The 19,624-nt window shown below is 44.4% G+C and overlaps 1 protein-coding gene and 1 long non-coding RNA gene across 4 annotated transcripts in view; one reads left to right on the top strand and one right to left on the bottom strand.

Moving 5' to 3' along the window:
• Window positions 1-1,149: 1,149 nt before the first annotated feature.
• LOC309797821 lies at window positions 1,150-14,039 on the bottom strand. 2 transcript variants are annotated; one of them, XR_014292807.1, is made up of 4 exons: window positions 13,619-14,039; window positions 9,971-10,133; window positions 3,079-3,260; window positions 1,150-1,975 (listed from the first exon to the last, which is right to left on the bottom strand). It is a non-coding gene; the product is annotated as an uncharacterized lncRNA (long non-coding RNA). The 2 variants fall into 2 exon arrangements; XR_014292808.1 differs by having other exon boundaries at window positions 9,971-10,157.
• Window positions 14,040-14,221: 182 nt separating this feature from the next.
• The window catches only part of GASK1B (golgi associated kinase 1B), a 41,988-nt gene continuing 36,585 nt past the window's right edge, over window positions 14,222-19,624 (top strand). The window contains exons 1-2 of one of the 2 annotated variants that reach the window (XM_082610975.1): window positions 14,222-14,365; window positions 15,083-16,225. In XM_082610975.1, the coding sequence (XP_082467101.1) occupies window positions 15,316-16,225 (910 nt within the window). In that variant the 5' untranslated portion in view covers window positions 14,222-14,365; window positions 15,083-15,315. The remainder of the gene's footprint in view (window positions 14,366-15,082; window positions 16,226-19,624) is intronic. The other variant, XM_082610974.1, reaches the window with a different exon arrangement.

The raw sequence follows: 19,624 nt of genomic DNA on the forward strand, positions 1-19,624 counted from the left end.
TCTAGCCTGGCCGTCCTAGCCATCCTAGAATGGAGGAGCAGTAGGGAGTACAGTAGGATTGTTAAAACAAGAACAGGGGAGAAGGAAGATGGACAGAGTGAAGCAGTGGGGGCAGGCGTGAAGGGCGGGGTTTAAGTTGTACAGAGCAAACAAGTAAGAGGTAGAGTAGGAGCAGGTCAGGAATTTTGTCCAAAGCAGATCAAGTAAGAGCATGATCTCTATCCAGTCCCTTGGAAACAGGCTTAGTATGAAGAAGGAAAGACAACAGCCACAACTAGTACCTGCAGAGAACCCGGCAACCCTGAATGCCCCTGAGCCCTGGGTAGACATGGGTCAAGTGTGGTCTGGCTTTGTTGTGCAGTATCAGAGCTGGGGACCCTGTGCAAGTCTGGACAAAAAATATTTCCAAATCTGGTGGTATGTAGAATACACTCCACTAAGAATATTGACCTCCTCGTCTCCTAGAAAAGTGATGGGAATTGAATGTTCCTTGGGAACACTGGGATGGGTTTAGGATGAGGGCAAAGGGTAACACAGCAAAGAACAAAACCGTGACAACCAAGGCACTTGGGAGAATCAGTCTTGATCCAGCTCATGGATCATCTTCCTTTTCCTTGAGACAGAGAAAACATAGACCAAGAACAAATACACTGTGTCATCTTTAAGGTCTCATTTTGATAAGTTCAGGATTATAAACCAAGCAAGCAGATAATCAAAAAGAAAACAAATATAAAATCATTGCACTAAGGAAAAGATCCCACAACAAAATCTACTGGGATTTCACCACAGAATCAGGATGGGATCCTGTCTGTTTTCTTACAGACCAGCCTCATCTTCTGCCTTTTCTCCTTTTCTGGTACTGATCTCTGTCTATTGATCCTGTTCTGGTCTGTACATGTACCTTTTAGGCTTTGTGTCTCATCCATGAGCTTGCTGTTAGCTGCCAGTATCTAAGAGTCAATACCCCTATGATGACTTGGCTGTGGCTTGTCCACTGGCTACTTGCTTTGCTTAGATCCCTATGCTTTATGTCCCTGATGGTACAATAGGCTCTAGTGTTGTGATCTTTCCCCTGCTGCCTCTTTGTCCCCTGTATGCACCTCATCCTGGTTTTCTCCAAACCACATCCTTGGGTTAACCCAGGTTACCCTCAGAGATACACCCACAGAGGTAGACTGTGCAAACACCTCAGGACAGGATAGAAAATTCCATCATAGTGCATCCAGGTACCAAGTAAAAGATTCTGGAGTTCTGACAAGGTCAAAACTTGGTCTTGGAAAATTTGTTCCAGCTGAGAGTTTAGGACTTGGTGATCAATCATTTCTACTCAGTAGCTGAGGCTGCTGGTTCCCCACAGAGTTCCCGTAGCCAATGTGCCCTCCCCCAGTGGCTCAGAATAGAGGAGCTCAAGCTTAGAACTACTACAGCTTCCTCCAGAGAATTGCCCTCGCCTTTGGCTGAGAGGAGCTGCCCCTCCCAGAGAGGCTTGGGGCCTTACTCTCCCCTCTCCCATCAGCCCACCTAGATTAGATTTCAAAACTCACTTTTTGCGTAGGTGGAGTTAGGGGGAATGATGCCTCCACCACATAATCAGCAGGTAATGTGGTTATGAGTCTGTGACTTTGTGCTGATTGCATGCTGTCAATTAAAATGATCCTTCTTCCAACCTATAAATAAAATCTACCTTGTGACTTGGAATTTTTTTTGTCAATTCAAGCGTTAATAACTTTCTCTAAGTCTGATTAGGGAATTATTTCCAGATGAGAGCTCTGATACATCTTTTTGGACAAGCTGTCAAACCCACACTTCATCAAAGGTGCCTCACCCCTGTGATGACTTGCATCTTTTGGAGGTAATAGATCTTCAGACTTACAAAATAGAGGTAGGAGGTGGTGTGTGAGTTCCTCTCATCAAATTGCTTGATGTGAAGCTCTAGAGAGAGGTATTGGATTCTGTTTCCATGGCAACTGCTTCACTGCTCAAGGGGAAAAACAGGACAGCAATTGAAGTCTGTATTAATAGCAGCTCTAAATATAATCAGTAATGTGTTGAAATCAAGTGAAAGAACCACAAAAAAGCAATAGGTAAATCTTACAACCATGCAGGGTGGGGTTGAAAAATGAGGTGTTGTACGGATATTATTGCAACTACAATATGCTTTAAGAATTACAGGAATGGGGGCTTCCCTGGTGGCACAGTGGTTAAGAATCCGCCTGCCGATGCAGGAGACATGGGTTTGAACCCTGGTTCGGGAAGATCCAACATGCCGCGGAGCAACTAAGCCCGTGAGCCACAACTACTGAGCCTGTGCTCTACAGCCCACGAGCCACAACTACTGAGCCCACGTGCCACAACTACTGGAGCCCACATGCCTAGAGCCTGTGCTCCACAACAAGGGAAGCCACTGCAATGAGAAGCCCGTGCACCACAAGGAAGAGTAGCCCCCTCTCGCCACAACTGGAGAAAGCATGCATGCGGCAACGAAGACCCAATGCAGCCAAAAATAAAATAAATTCAAAAGACTAGACTTAAAAAAAAAAAAAGAATTACAGGAATGGTTGACAAATATATTTTTGAGGAGAATCAACTATTATTTTATTTGCCCATTTATTCAGGTGAATGAATCTGAATCTGTAGAATCCTGATCGTATGTCATCCATGAGTAGGATCTGAAGGCACAGAGGTATGTCAGGACTCTCCCTTTCTTACAGGTTCTTATGGTTTTATGGGGACAGTAGAAAAGAAACCTACTGTGATTATAACGATGCTTTATTCGTCTACCCAACACCATTCTAAGTGTTTCCCACCGTGTAGCAGTCAGGAGGTTAAGGATTTGTATGGGATTAATATCACACGCAGCTCCAGGGATAATTCAAAGTCATTTACTATAGTTATTGGTTCAGCAGTGAGCGGGTAACCAAAGTGTAAACTTATATGACACTCTTTCATCTATAGGGATTGGCTTCTGCACGAAGCTCAGAAATCTTGTTTGGTGGCTGTGAGATGCTTATAATTTTTTTTTCTCCTAGAGGTGAAAGAGGGGTCACGTAGAGTCTGTGGCTTCAGGAAGCCACCCACCTGGGGATCAGCCTGAGGAAGTCAGCCATTGACAAGGGCACAGCCAAAAGAGTGAAGAGAATCATAGCCAGATGTGATCCAGTGACAATGAGGCCAGTTCTATCCCTGACTGTTCCAGTGACACCAGCCAAGACGATTTCTTTTTGTGGGTGCTTGAATTGGGTTTTTAGGTTTCCTGCTGCCTGGAAACAAAAAAAAAGCATGGCACCAATGACAAATTACAACACCATGGAATAAGTAGAGTATTGGAAATAAACAGAGGGATTGACGTACAGAGGAAGAATAAATCAAGGAGAGAGAGGAGGTGACAACGGACTCATCTGGCAGAAAGGAGTGCAGGAAAGATCAAAAAGGTCCTCTCTTGTGAGGGAGAGAATTCAGTGCTTCTGTCAGCGTAGCTCCGGACTATTGCTGGAGAAACGGGCCTCTCCTAACCCAGGCTCTATGCCCAGGGAGATGTGCCATGGACCCAAAGGAGCTTGAGCCCAGGTGCCCTTCACTTACACTGCCCTTTGCGGGGGCCGGGTGGATGTGCTAGCCCCAGCTTCACATCAGCACCTTGCCCCCTGGATGGAGGTCACCCTCCAAAGCCTGGTGGTGTTTCTGGGCCATGGGCAGGGGAGGGGTGCCAACAGCACTGCTTCTACTTTTCCTGACCTCCAGTTCACAGCCCCTGGTGGACCCCATGGAGCACCTGGCCCTTAGCTTTGACCCCGAGGATGGGTGATGCTTCCTGCACTTCTTCAGGCCTGCTCTGCACACTCACAGCCCAAGGTTGCCCAGCCACGTGCCCAGCCATGTGAGGGAAAGGTGAATGCAGACTTGGGGTCACCCTCTGTGCCGATCCTCTCTCCTCAAACCCAGTGCCTCTGGCTTCGTGGACCCCATGTGTGTCTCAGCCTGTGAGACCCCTGCCTTCTTCTCGGGCCCTTGTTGCCCTGGCCACGAGTTGGAAGATGCCCACGGGAGACTTCTGAGGTGACTCGAGTCCCCTGTGTGTATCCCTTTCTAGGGATTCCAGCTGCTGCAAACCACTTCTGCTGGCTCTCCAAGGCCTTCAAAGGATTGCTTATATGTGTTTACAACTTTTAAAGTTAATTTTGGTAGAAGATTTCATTCAATATAAGCTACAATGTTGGGCTCAGGGCTCAAAATTGTATCCATTGAATTTTAATTTCTATTATCGTTTCTAAACGTTACTTTAAAATTTCTTTTAAATATCTGCTCAATCATTTTTAATCCCCTCTTATTGCATGCTCACTTTGTTGTCTCTTAAACATTATTTATATAGTATATACTAAATTTATATTTGGATTCTAATTCTAAAATTTCTTTTTTTTTCTTTTGAATATTGGTGATTTCTGATAGTCATCTCATATAAACTGATATTCTTTTGTGGAAAATTTAAATTTGAGAATTGTTTCTTTTTAGAGAACTTGCAAACTGTGGTTATATGTTTTTCCTTATTTGTCCTCAGTCTAGGTTTAAAGTACAAAGGTCTTTGAGAGTAATGGCCTCTGACATAATGCTGAAGCAGAAGTTACACATTTTATTCTTGAATTGTGCTCTCTGTGGAAAACTTAGAAAAGTGATAAAATGTTTAGTGATGAACTTAGATTCACTAAGCTTCTCAGACAGTTAAAAGCTTCAGCTGTTGAAGTTCCATACTCATCTTTTAAATGTTTTAAAATTTATTTAAAAATTAATATATTCTAGGGGGAAAGTTATTCACCTGTTAGCTAAAATTTGACTAATTTTAAAGGATTTTTTTTTCTTAAAGAAAAGGACAATGTCTTTTTTTCCAAGGTCCAATAAGTGAATAAGTGAAAATAAGCTTTGGTTTGGTTTGAAACTTATGACAGATTGGTAGTTGAATTCTTCATCAAACTAAAATGAATAATCTATAAAACTAATCAAAGCAGTCTAGTTCTGCCACTTGGCAAATGGCAAATTTGGCCTGATTAGAACTGTCATATTTGAGGCTGTGTGTAGGAGGTATCTGCTTAAGTGTGTTGAGACCAGACAGGATGGGAAGAATTTGGGTCTGAAACCAGACATTATGTCTGGGCAGCTCCTAAGGTGGTGGCTGGGGAAGAGGGTGGAGAACAGACAGAGCTGAAATCTCTTGGGGAGTCTGGCCTGGAAGATGGGATCCCAAACTCCCCTTGACGGCGAGATCCGAGAAGAAGAGCAACCCTCTTCTCCACAGCTACGTCCAAAGGGACTCGACAGTGCCTGTCACAAAGTACTTGCTGCAAGGATATTTTAAATGAAAAAACCAAAAAGACTAATGGAGGAGTCTAAAGATATGGCAACAGACACCTCAAGCTCTGATAACCCCTTACAAGGAGGGAGATACCTGCCTGGTGAAGGACCATCTAAAACCGTCCAACAACTCGGTGACGCCTCCCCTGAGCTGTGAGCAAAAGGCAGTGGTCAACTCTGAATCTCTTTCTGGCCATGATAAGTAAACATTTCTAAGGTCTATTTTCCCCCACCACAGTGTCCTGGTAATGACTGAGTTAACTTCTTTTTGGTATGCTAAGGGCTTTTATTTATTAATTCATCTAATCCTCACACCAACCCTATGAGGTGCTATTATTAAGAAAAGTAAAACCAATATTAAAGTATTATACTTCTATTGTCATCAGTCATTATTGTTCTGGTAATATTGTTCTGGAGGTCTAACCAGCTGGAAGATGTCAAACCACCCAAGGGGAAGTCCTTCCCAGTGTGATCCACACGTAATACCTTGCATGACAAACGCCCCGTGATGTCAGTTACATTGCTAAAGATCTCCTGACTGTAGCCTCCCAGCGATTACCATAGACTAATTTTAAATAAAGGCAAAAATCACTGAAGGTTTGAATCCAAAGTAGCCAGCAGAATGTACCTGATTATCTTTTAAGTCCTTTGCTAAGTATAGAAGGAAATAGTGAATCAAATTCTGGATAATTTGCTGGATTAGTAATTCAGTAAGATCGATGACTGTTTCTTGAACCTGAAACGAAGTGCTGATCAATGTTTTACCCACTGGTGTTTTCTTATAGTCTCCTTAGAGAAAGCTCAGTCATCCGCGTCATCCTTGCAAGAAAAAGAGAGCAGGTGAATAAGCCATGACTTCTGTGGATCAAGCACTGTGCCAAGTGCTTTACGTACATATAGCACATAATTTAATTGTTAGAACAACACTTGAACTAGATACAATAACCTCAGTTTTGCAGATGAGGAAATTGAGCAAAATGAACTTTCTTGGTGTCTTAGTCCAGGCTACTATAAGAAATTACCATAGACTGAGTGGTTAAAACAACAAACATTTATTTCTCACTGTTCTGGAGGCTGGAAGGCTGAGATCGGGGTGCCAATGTGGCCAGGCTCTGGTTGAGAGCCCTCGCCCTGGTTGGCAGGTGGCTGTCTTCTTGCTGTATCCTCACCCGGCCCAGAGCAGAGAGAGAAAAGGCATGCTCTTCTGTCTCTTCTTACAAGGGCACTAATTCCACCACAAGCGCATCACCTTCATGATCTCACAACCTCTCGAAGGCCTCATCTCAAAACACCATCACATTGGCCACTAGAGTTTCAATATGTGAATTTTGAGGAGAGACAACATTCAGTCCACAGCACCTGCCAAAAGCACCTCGCTAAGAATATTTTGTTTATAAGTTCCTCAGCTCCACTGAGTTTAAATGCAGGTTTACTGTCATCAGCTCTGTTGCCTGGCTGTTTCTATATCCTAAGTAATTAGTGCAAAGGTAAAGCAAAGAGCATTGCCTTTGAGCTGGTGATGACCTCAGTCAAGGTTGTCTTCATACTCCAAAGACCTGCAAAATAATGTGCCTTTTGAACCAAAGCATTGGTTATTTCCTGTAGGGAAATAATTGGGGTGTGTTATATTTAGAGAAGCAACATGTTCATTCTTATAAAAATAATTGATTTTCTTCTACGTGTACAGTGCTTTGTATCTGTTCACCTTTTTAATTGCAGAACCCATTCCAAGCTTCTTACCAAAGTTCTTTGGCTTATAATTTTTGGCTACGATACACATTACATGTGGCCATGGGAACCTGAGGACTGCCTTTTGGAAACCACTGTGATTTTACTGTAAAAGGTATCTTTATGGATGCAGAACTGGTGCTGGCCTGTAGAGGATCTGATTTCTTTCTGTGATTTTCCTCCACAACCAGCCATGAGGGGGCTCCTGGTTTTCATTCCATGATTGTGAATGGCAGTCTCTCTCAAATTTCTTCTTTTCCCAGTATTTACAGGTTATGACCTTGCTTTGAGCAAGGGGCTCGAATCGTAGGGCTGGGTGGTGAAGGCGAATGGCTGAGTTTGTGATGTAACCTGTTCTCTGTGTGTTCTAATCCAATGGATGCAATGTCTAGGAGGAAATAGAACACTATGCATAAAGGGAGAAAAGGTACAGAGCGGCCTCACATAATGTGGTTTTGAGTCTTCTGAACTTTTTACTTTATCCTTCCTCTTTTGGCATTTTCCTCTCTTCTTCCTGGCCTGCCCCATTCTTTTTTTTTTTTTTTTTTTTTCGGTATGCGGGCCTCTCACTGCTGTGGCCTCTCCCGTTGTGGAGCACAGGCTCCGGACGCACAGGCTCAGCGGCCATGGCTCACAGGCCCAGCCGCTCTACGGCATGTGGGATCTTCCCGGACCGGGGCACGAACCCATGTCCCCTGCATCGGCAGGTGGACTCTCAACCACTGCGCCACCAGGGAAGCCCTGCCCTATTAGTTTTTGGGTTTGTCCACCAGGGCAATGGGTCTCAAGCCTAAGCATGCATCAGATAACTGGAGGGCTCGTTCCCATACAGATTACAAGTCCTCTCCTCCAGAATTTCTAATTTAGCAGATCTGGAGTGAGGTTGAAGGGTTGCATTTCTAATAAATTCCCAGGTGGAGCTGATACTGCTGGTCCAAGGCCAGAGTTTGAAAACCACTGGTGTAGGGATTCTCAGCTGCCAACCGGCAAACTGCCAACGTCTGGAAGTGGGACAGGGAGGATGGGCTCTTCCCTGACCTTGCACCCCATTTCCTGCCTGGAAGCCAGCGTGTACTGCTAGGGCCTCGGTGTCTCAGAATAAAACATGAACATCGTTCCATCAAGGTTTGCCTGTAGTTCTTTCCTGGGGCTTGAATGCATAGGGTGGACGGGCCAGATACATGACACTAACATATTCTGTCTTTTCTAATCCAGCTTCTGTATCAATTTATAACCGTGTGTGTGTGGTTTTCAGAGCCCAACAATTTATCAGATGTACCACACATGTCTGAACCATCGTGGGAAACACAACTGAGTCTCAAAACGAGATACAAGTGTAAAAACAACCCCAGGTTTCTCTCTGTCTTCTCTTCCTGTACTTTTAAGGTGTTTATTTATAGCTCCATTTCTAATGTGCCCAGTTTAATCTAAGATTGCCAGGGGGCTTTCCTTCCTTTACTTGTACTCCCCCAGCAGCTTATTTCTTTGACACCAACTTGCTTTAGGGGAGGAGAGGAGAGATCCGTCCTCTGCACTAGTTTCCTGCAAGGAGCCTAAGGATCGAGAGTGCTTTATCCCATCTTCATCCTTCCACACAGGCTGAAAACCACTGCTGCTTGGGGCATCCTGTCCTAAGACAAGAACGACCCAGGGCCAGCGTGTCTGTCTGTCCTGGCTTCCCTGGGAGTGTGGGTTGGAAACAGAGAATTGAGGCCTTCAGTATCCACGGCTGAAACAGAGAAGCTTAGTTGTCTAGACTGTCTGGGGCTTTTAGAAGGAACTTACCTCAGACTTAACCTACTTTTTCTGTACTCCACAATGAGTCTGTGTGTTCTTGGGTTTTAGAATTATAAAACAAATGCTGATTATTTTCACATGCATAGACCATCTAATTATCTAGAAGTGAAATGACAACCCTACGAATATCTGTTGCTTCCGACATGTGTCAACTTGACTGTCATATATTTTACCTGTTTCCTATACTATGCTGTGTTTCTGGAAACATTGCTCAGTTTCTGGGCACGTGGTGGGACCATCCTAACACAAACACAACTTTAAATAAATGGAAGCAACATTCCTAGGGAGATGAGGCTAAAGGGATTGTTGTGGGAGATTTCTACACCGGGAAAAGGCAAGGTTACTCTTCACCAGATATAAGAGTAGACAGAGGGGAGGAGACCCAATGCAGTGAAAGGCCAGCCTGTTCATCCCCTAGAAATAGGCCTATTGGTGCTCTCTTGGTCGCACGTGAGAGATGGACCTAGGACACTCAGCATCACTTCATAGATGGGTAAGTCTAGCTTTGAGAAGACATGGGGTTTTCTTTGAAAGTGCTTCTCCTGTTGAGACTAGGTGTGGTGGCATGGGTCCATAGGAGAAGTGTCCTTAGCAGTGACCATCAGTGTCAGATAAAAGTGCCCGTATTTCTACAACACATAACACAAAACCTGTAACTTCTTTCTAAGGTTTTAAAGACAGATCTAAGCACTACGGAAGGAACCACCAACTTCTTGGTACCAATTAAACCCCTTTGTAACAACATTTCAAAGCTTATCAGGCTAAGAGTGTTTCAGCAACAGATCAGGCCAGCTTGGTCCCGCCCAGGCCTGCTGTTAGGATGGGTAGCAAAAGTACTAGCAAATTTCTCATGACAAGCAGGACAGAGGGCAGACCCAAGAACCGAGGCTAAAGCCAGGATTATGGTTCTAAGAGAGCTGTGGGTCGGTCCTACAGGTCAGGAGGATGGTGGGCAAGTGTTAGGGACCCTGGGGGAGGGTCTGGACAGCACAGACCAGGGATAGAGTATCCATCTGTGGGTCTATAGTCTATGTAACAAGTCTGGGTCAACCATAGCAAGGAAAAGCTTAACACTTAGCCCTTCAGTGACTGGAGCACTTACCTATCCCTCTGGTGGGTGAGCTTGTTCTCACGGCAGCAGCAAACAGTACACCTGACAGATGTGGGGAAAGGAGATTCCTTCCTACTGTTGGCCCTGGTCCTGGACTTCTCCCAGGTTGAAGGAGAAACAGCCTTTCCACACGTGGATCTTTCCCTTGGAAGACCTGAAGGATTTAAAGATTATTTCCCTGTAAAACAGTAAAACCTAATGAGTATCACTTGACTGTGAAAAGCTATTAATCTGCCTCTGGAACTAGCCATTTAACCTTTAGAAGAGTGAATTATAACCCTGCACATTGGACATTTTTCAAACTATGGATTTCTGGGCCCCTCCTCACAGCAATTAAAGGAGAATCTCTGGGGAGCTGGATGGGACCTAGGCATCTATTTTTCAAATTTTCAGTGATTTCATTGTTCTTCAAGTTTTTAATTTAATTCTTGAATGATGAAAGTATCAGGACCTCTTCATTGTAAATAAAAAAAGATGTAAAACATTATTACTCTCTCACTCCCTTTCTGTATGGGGGTATAATAGCTATATCCACGATATAAAGAATATAAATGAATATTTGTTTACCCACCACCTCTTTCAGTTTTATTAAAGGATAAGATATATACGGAAAAGTGCACAAATAGTAAATGGATAGCCAAGGAAGTATTCCCAAATAAATATCATCTAGGTCAAGAAATAGAACATTAGGGAGTTCCCTGGTGGTCCAGTGGTTAAGACTCAGCTCTTTCACTGCAGGGGCCCAGGTTCAATCCCTGGTCAGGGAACTAAGATCCCGCAAGCTGCATGGCATGGCCAAAAAATAAATAAATAAATAAATAAAAGAAATGGAACATTGCTACAAACCCGTGTTACTTCTCCATAAAGATATAAAAAATTCCCGGGTTATTTTAATGGGCCACACCATTGTCTTATTGTCTACCCTTCCACTTTGTTTTGCTCATAGATTTATTTTTTAATGGAGAGAGAATACTTTAGGTATGAGGTAATATTATCGTATCAGTCTCTCTGAGCTAATAATATTCAGAGCAGTAACAAATATTTTGAGTGTTCTATGTGTCCTCACGTGGTGTATGTGAATATTATATCGTGACAACAAATTTTCAAACCGTGACTCACTCAAGGAATTCAGGCTTATTTTTCTAAAACTGAATGGAACTTCGCTCTGGAGCCCCATGACACCTGACAGGAGAAAATACCTTTCTGTTCAGTTTCAGCCGTGACCTTGAGCAACAGATGGGAATGGTTGCACATTCCAAAGTGTGGTGTGGGATCTTGTGCCTGGGAAGGCGGCTGCTGTCTTGGGGAACCTGAGGTTGCTGAGGCAGAGGATGTGACTGTGTCTGTTGGACCATTTGTGGGCGATACATACAGGCCCAAGTGAGAAAGCCAGCCTGCTGGTCATCTCAAATGCTTTCCAAGAGAAGGGCCTGAAGAAACAAGGTGATCTCCGCAGAATAGTGGGCTGCCAGATTCCAAGGGGCTGAGCAGACATCGACAGCCAGCCAGAGAGGCCATGATCTTCAAAGTGACTGCACCTTCCCCCCTAGAGGGTCAGATTCACGCACCTGCCCAGCCCCGAGAGCCGGCATGCCAATTCACAACGTCAGAGGGCAGCAAGGACATTTTTGCTGTTTCCTCTCTCTTCCCACCACCTTTCACCTCTGGAACAGCCAGAGCCAAACTCAAAGCCAAGCGGGTGGGTGGGAGGATGAGGAATGGGTAGTCTAGACAGAAAAAAACAATCCCAAGTGGATTTCCTTTCACCCTGTTCAGTAGATTTTGGCCATACTTTTTTGAGGAACAGCAAGCTGCCCGAGAGGGGAAAGGCTGTAAACATAAAAGAAATGTGAACATCTTGATTACTACATAGAATCTAACTTTTGATTCGTTTTTGTGTGTGTATGTGTGTGCCTGCGGCTCAAAGGATGGAGAAATTTTAAAAAGTCGGACTACAGAAACTACGCCTGAATTTTTATCCAAAGGAGTTGAAAAGGGCTACTAGTGCCCAGAGTGGGTTTGAATAGGCAGTGGGAAGAATGATTCAAATTGTTTTCTGATTCTCTCTGCTGAGCCCTGTTTATCCAGTGTATTTGTAATATCAGTATATTAGCTACATCCATGATTCCATGAACTGGTTCCTAATTCTACCAGAGACCTTCCCCTGCTGCAGTGGTGACTCCCTGTCAGATGCCAGGGCTGGGAGAAGGGCCTCCAAGAAGTTCAATAGGTGTCAGGGACAAACATTTTGGGGGCGAGAGGAGGAGTCAACCAAGTTTACTAGGTCAGACAACTCTTATCTACTTCCCAAGCATTTTGCCACTAAAAAAACCTGCTTTGGAAACAGCTAGCAGAGTCTTCTGCTTAGTAGAACCTGGACTTGCCAAAGACTTACTTTTACTTTTTAAAGAGTTCAGGTCAGTTATTCTTCTGAATACTGAAAATAACAAGATAGTTTTACAAACTGGCTTGGTTATAGTTTCCTTTCAAAAAGTTAATATTTACTATCTAGAAAATAATTCTGGGCTCATGGAAGTGTGTTTTAAGAGTATTGCTACCATATGATCCAGCAATCCCACTCCTGGGCATATATCCAGAGGAAATCATGGTTTGAAAGGATACATGCACCCCAATGTTCATTGCAGTGCTGTTTACAATAGCCAGGACATGGAAGCAACCTAAATGTCCATCAACAGTGAATGAATAAAGAAGATGTGGTACATATTTACAATAGAATACTACTCAGCCATAAAAGAGAATGAAATAATGCCATTTGCAGCAACATGGATGGACCTAGAGATTATCACACTAAGTGAAGTAAGTCAGAAAGAGGAAGACAAATATCATATGATATCATTTATATGTGGAATCTAAAAAAAATGGTACAAATGAGCTTATTTACAAAACGGACTCACGGACTTAGAGAATGAACTTATGGTTACCAGGGAGGAAGGTGGTAGGAGGGATAGATTGGTAGATTGGGATTAACATATACACACTACGATATATAAAACAGACAACCAACAAGGACCTACTGTATAGCCCAGGGAACTCTACTCAATATTCTGTAATAACCTAAATGGGAAAAGAATTTGAAAAAGAATAGATACATATATATATAACAATCACTTTGCTGTATACCTGAAACTAACACAACATTGTTAATCAACTATTCTCCAATATAAAATAAAATTTAAAAAAAGAGTATTGGAGAACAAAGGAAATCAATCTGATGCTTAAGTTCTCATGCAGTTTAGCCAGAATCTATGGGTGCTTCTAGGAAGAATCGTCTGAGTTTGAGTGCTACAGGAACAGTTCTAGTATAATTTTTGGTATTTGATCACTTGGAAGTTTATCCTTTCCCTCTATACATATTCCAAAGCCTTGATCTTTTCCACATTGTTAAATATAGTCTTTTTACAACTACACACCATACTCTAATTCCCACTCCCTGCCCTCACCCCCCTATAACAACCTTCTTTTCCTGTGGGGAAAACATTCCCTGTCCCCTGCCTGCCTGCGTGCCTTCTAGACTCTATTTGTTGTAGAAGCAAAAACAATAAGTCTAAGTGAGACCCGGAGGTCATCAACCCCTGCCTTTGTGCCCGGACATGCAAGCCACCTAAAGCAATCACTAACCTGTTTTTAAAAGAAACCTCCAATCAGGGAGAATCCACAACTTCTTTTTCTGAACTGTTGCACCGAGCAACGGCACACTATAAATGTCTCTTCCCACCGATGTGCACTCTTATCGGCCTGTTCTTTTTTCTCCCTCATTTGCATTAACCCTTTCTTGCCTTTTTATGAACTTCTGGGCCTTCTCTTCTCAGAAGCGGTGGGAGGCCAGTGTTACTTTGGACACAGCCAGGATGGAAAGGTAAGTCCCTGGCAGCGGTGGTGCTCTAATCCCCGGTGGCTGGGATGGACAGAGAGGTGAATGCATTCACCACATGAGGTGTTTATTTCACTGCTGCTAAGCGAACACTCTCTAATGCTTTGTAACACCCAAAAGACTGACACTTCTGAGTCTGTTTCCATACAGGACACTAGAGGGCTCCCAGGAGTTAAAAATAAGTGGAAAAATACGGCATTTGCTTTTTTTCCCCAGAATTTAAAATTAAAGTTTATTTTTTACAATATTAAAAAAAAAAAAACGCTTACACATCTTAAAAGTGGGTTGCCAGCAGCCAGTGAACAAGTACCCGTTTTGCTTTGCAATCAGGAATTTTCAAGGGAGCTTTGAAAGCAGAGCTGAAATATTTGAAATGTGGAACACTCTTGACCATGAAATATGCTCTACTTACATGCCTCAGCCTTTAATAGTTCTTTGCATTAGAGTCAGGGATTACATTCTTCCTGGAACCAAGCACGGGGCCAGCTGTGTAAGTAAGGTTGCTTACCAGTTCTTCTTTTTAATAATGTGAAAAAGTAGAGCTAGAGGGCTTTTGGTTTTCTTCTTTCAGCTGACTTTGGTGAAAAGAAAAGGAATAAAAAGCAGTTAGATGTGTGTTTACGTGTGTGTGTGTGTGTGTGTGTGCGTGTGTGTGACTGAATAAATGTAATTGCTTCCAAGATACATGGGCATGTATAGCTTTATATTATGATAACCCTTAAAGTAAGATAATGGAATATATTATGAAGAAAAGGCTGTACTGTACGATTAAGAGAACGTGTTTCTGAATTTGAATGTTAATACTTGGTGCTTCTGTCCAATTAGTTAATGCAGGACTTTTAAAAATAAATAGAAGATAGCTACAGATTTCTAAAACCTTTGGTTACTTTTCTTAAATTATTTTTGAATTTCAAAACGAAAAGCCTGGATTTGTCCAATTTTAATGCTTTTCCTTCAGGATCAAATTAAATGACTCTAGCTACAAGTTATAAAATAGTCTTGGATTTTGGTGGTTGGTTTTCACTAATTGAAACTGAATATCAAATCTATACGTCTATCTTGTTTCTATTTTTTTTAAACCTCACTTAAAAAAATCATTTCGTGGTGATAGTGATGAAAGGAAACGGTTCCGTATTTTTCTTTCCTCTTGTGGAGGAACTGACCGAGTTTGAGACTGTGACTCAGTTCGCTCTGTTTCCATTCATTCCCAGGAACTAGCCAGACTTCTCCTCGGGGAGACTGGCAGGGTTTAGAAGGTTTGTTGTGGCCAGTGTCAGAAGCCTTCCCGGCTCCATCAGCAGACCTTAACTTCCTCCTCGACCCACTGGAGACCACTTAGACACCTGAGTGGAGGCGACAGCTGCGTTCAGCAAACCATGCATCATGCCAGAAGGAGCCAACGGCAGACTTTAAACTCTGTGCAGCATGCGGACGAGGCTCAGAAATGAGCTGTCCAGACAAGCCAGGGCAACTCATAAACTGGTTCCTCTCCTCCCTGTGCGTCCCGAGGGTGCGGAAACTCTGGAGCAGCCGGCGCCCCAGGACCAGGAGGACCCTCCTGCTGGGTACGGCCTGCGCCATCTACCTGGGCTTCCTGGTGAGCCAGGTGGGGCGCGCCTCTGCCCCGCACGGAGGGCGCGCGCGCAGGGGGCCGCACTGGAGCCGGGCCACCGCCGAGGCCCCCTTCCCTGAGATACCCCTGGACGGCACGCTGGCCCCTCCCGAGTCCCAGGGCAATGGGACCACGCTGCAGCCCAACGTGGTGTACATCACCTTGCGCTCCAAGCGCAGCAAGCCCGCCAGCATCCGTGGCACCGTGAAACCCAAGCGCAGGAAGAAGTATGCGGTGGCTTCTCAAGCCCCGGGACCCAGGGCTTTGGTCGGACCGTCCCTTCGGCCTCAGGAAGCTGCAAGGGCAGCTGATGTTGAAGTGCCCGGGCACGTCCGGGGAGGAAACCTGGCCAAGGCTGGGGAGCGACCCTGGGGGTGGATGCAGGGTCTGGGAGCGCAAGGTGGGGACGCAGATGTGCAGCTGCCCCGGGCCAAGGGAAGCAACATCAGGATCTACAGCGAGAGCGCCCCGTCGTGGCTGAGCGGAGAAGACATCGGCCGGATGCGCCTGCTGGCCGACGGCGCGGTGGCGGGTCTCCAGCCGGCCTGGCCCAGGAGCAGAGCGCACCTGCTGGTGCTGCAGGGGACCGGCCAGCCCGCGGGGCCCTCCTGCGGCCCCAGCCCCTGCGGGCTGCTCAAGCAGCCTCTGGACATGAGCGAGGTGTTTGCCTTCCACCTGGACAGGATCCTGGGACTCAACCGGACCCTGCCTTCTGTGAGCAGGAAATCCGAGTTCATCCAAGGTAACCGTTTCCTGGGCTTCTTGTTTGCAGCTGTTGGAGATTGGGCTTGATTTTCTCTTTTCCCTCAGCCTCTTTTTCTAAATGATTTTCTCCACCCGCGTTTCCCATTTGGACAGCAGCAGCGCGTCTTTCCATACGCTTGGCATCCTCGATTTTCTCAGCTTTGGGAGGACACGAGAGTGCCCGGGCGATGCTGTGCTGCACACGCGAGAGAAGCCCCCGCTGTGCAATCTGTGCTCTCCGTTTCCCTCGCAGCGCTTCCCGGAGGCTTATTACATCTGATGAAAGCCAGTGACAATTTGTGTGATGAGGGAGAGAGCCGGGGTGGAGGCAAAGAGCTTGCTGACAGTCAGGCATATTAGTAACTGGGTTTGTATGGAAGTAAGTAGAATCCTGTGCACTGGAAGTTTTTAAAAATAAAGGCAAAGAGGGTTATCTTTCTTCGGCAGATGGAATCTTTTTAAGAGGCCCAGGGCCAGACCATGTTAGATTCGACCTTTTCATCTTTCACGATGGACGTAACCGCTTTAGTTTACAAAGAAAATGAGGCCAAAAGAGGTGATTTGTTCAGTGTATATACCAACCAGCCACGTGGTCTCTCCAAGTCCATGACTATGCTTTACTGAGCCTGAGTGCCAAGAGGTGCCGTCAGGTGACAAACATTGTGGCAGGTTCTGGGGTGTGCAGCCTGCCAATACAGCTGCAGGCGTCAGGGCTGGTGTGTGACAATGCTCATGCCATAGAAAGGATTTTCTCTGAATCCTAAGGCTATTCCAGCGTTCCAACACAAAGTAGGGTGGGTCCTTGGCTGTGTTTGAAAGCAGAGTGATCCCAGAAGTTGCCACTCTGAATCCAGGCTGGTCCAAGAGGCTAAAAAGGACCCCAAAGAGATTATAAGCTCAAAGGCCATTTCCTTACCAAACGTAGCATTTCAGCCCAGTTCCCATGGAGTCTGGACTGGAATGGATTAAAGCCTTGGCAGTGGCCAAAAGCCAAACTGCATTTTCAATGGCTTCAGGGGTATAATTTAGTCTTAGAATAGGTACTTCTTGAAGTACCACTGGTTTATTTAGAAAGACTTGGCATTCCCTACTCATCCTGCTTCGTGGCTAAGTGCTGCAGATTCACAGGTGTGTTTCGATGCCTCAGATTCACAAAGTCTTCCTCCAGGATGATGCTGATGTGAGAAAGCCTCTCAGACCTTCTATCAAATGGTGGTACAAGCTCATTTCTAGAGGGTGCTCACTATCTGCTAAGCGCTATGCTGACTGAGACATAGAGTCTCTATATAGCTTGACTCCTGTGTTTCTCACAGCAGTACTAGGAGATAGGTGCGATTCTTATCTCCACTTGGGAGATGAGAAAGCTGAGGCTTATTTAGGCAAAGTCACTGGCCTCATGTTGATGGGTAAGCTGGGTTTTGCGCCCAGGCCCAGCAAACTTCAAAACGTCAGCTCTTAGCCATTGGGCTTAGGTGACGCTACCACTTCTGTCCAGACAGGTGCACCCTGGAGAGAGGGAGGATGTGGGTGGGCATGGAGAAGCAGACACACACTGAGCCTGTCCTAGACCAAGCGGGGCAGAGGGTCCCCCTGGAAGGCTCCCTTGCCATTCATTCATGTCCTAAAGGCCCTGAGAAGAGGTGATGCGTGCTTGAATGTATCCTGAGGCACGGTACTCTGATCTGTCCTTCCAGCTTCCCTGGGAGCTCCTGGACGGAAGTTGAGAGAGGAAAGTAGCGGTTAGGAGCCTGGGCTCTGGAGCTGGACCGCTGGGTTTGAATTTACCAACTGTGTGACCCAGAAACGTCACAGTATCTCTCTGACCCTCCATGTTCTCAGCTCTAAGTGACAACAGTACCCACCTCATGAGTTTGTTGCTAGATAATACAGGGAACACACGTAGACCTGGTGCTTGACACACAGTAAATCTTCAATAAATACTGCTATTTGTGTTCCTACACGAAGCACATGAGGTTCCATGTTCACCGAGTTACTCATATAGCCTCCAAGCCTCACCTATCATTTCTTTTTTTTAAATTGAAGTCTAGTTGATTTACAGAGCTGTGTTGTTTCAGGTGTACAGCAAAGTGATTCAGTTATACATATATATATATTCTTTTACAGATTCTTTTCCATTATGGTTTATTACAAGGTATTGAATATAGTTCCCTGTGCTACACAGCAGGTCCTTGTTGTTTATCTATTTTTTATATAGTAGTATGTATCTGTTAAGCCCAAATTCCTAATTTCTCCCCTTCCCCTTTGGTAACCAATTTTGTTCTGTATATCTGTGAGTCTGTTTCTGTTTTGTAAATAAGTTCATTTGTACCATTTTTTTAGATTCCACATATAAGTGACATCATATGATATTTGTCTTTCTCTGTCTGACTTACTTCACTTAGTTTAATAATTTCTAGGTCCATCCATATTTCTGCAAATGGCATTATTTCATTCTTTTTTTGGCTGACTAATATTCCATTGTGTATATACCACATCTTCTTTAGCCATTCATTTGTCAGTGGACATTTAGGTTGCTCCCATGTCTTGGTTATTGTAAATAGTGCTGCAATTAACACTGGGGTGCATGTATCTTTTTGAATTAGAGTTTTCTCTGGATACATATCATTTCTTCATGTGATAGGGCTAGGACTAAAACCTAGGTCTCCTGCTGGCTTAAAATTTTTGGTGTCAGGATACCTCTTAGGTATTTAATTCTGTTCTCTGGATATCCAGCATCTTCGGGAATGAAAAAGGCAGTGGCACTAAATTGGAAGGAGGCATTTCTAATTCCAATGTAGACTGGTGTTCCTCTCTCTTTGCAGAAGTAAGTGATGATGGAAAGAAACCAACAAGGTTGTATTGACATGACTCTCAATATGATGAGTTAAATAACTAAGACTGTATCTCAAGTAATACCAGAACTTTCTTTATTCTCTCTTTGATACTTTCTACTAGAATGTAGTTATTGAGAGTCATAAAATCAGACCAGTTTCCTCAGGAGGCTAGGACATGATTTATAGTTTAGAGCACTCTACACAATATAATTCTACTCATGCAGACATTGTACTGATGTAAAGTACATAAATAGATCAGTTCTGGTCATGGTAGAGGATTAACAGTCTTAGGTTCTTGGTATCTCTCTTCACTCACCTACCTCTAGTCTTTCCTGACTTGTGTCTTTCTTCCCTTGATTTCCACAGATGTGTGGCTCTTCCCTCTAGAGTCCTCCTAGTCTTCTCTTGGTCCAAGCTTAGCTTTATTTGCGCCTCCCTAGCTACCTAAGGGGGTGATAGATCTTATCTTGTTACTCAGCATCTGTTTCTGGCTCATTCTATATCATTGCTTTATAATTATAATTGCTTATTTAATCATCTCTTCTTTCCCACTAGGCTCTAGA

Source organism: Mesoplodon mirus, assembly GCF_964341445.2.
Source record: "Mesoplodon mirus genome assembly, chromosome: 2".
Lineage (NCBI taxonomy): Eukaryota > Metazoa > Chordata > Mammalia > Artiodactyla > Ziphiidae > Mesoplodon > Mesoplodon mirus.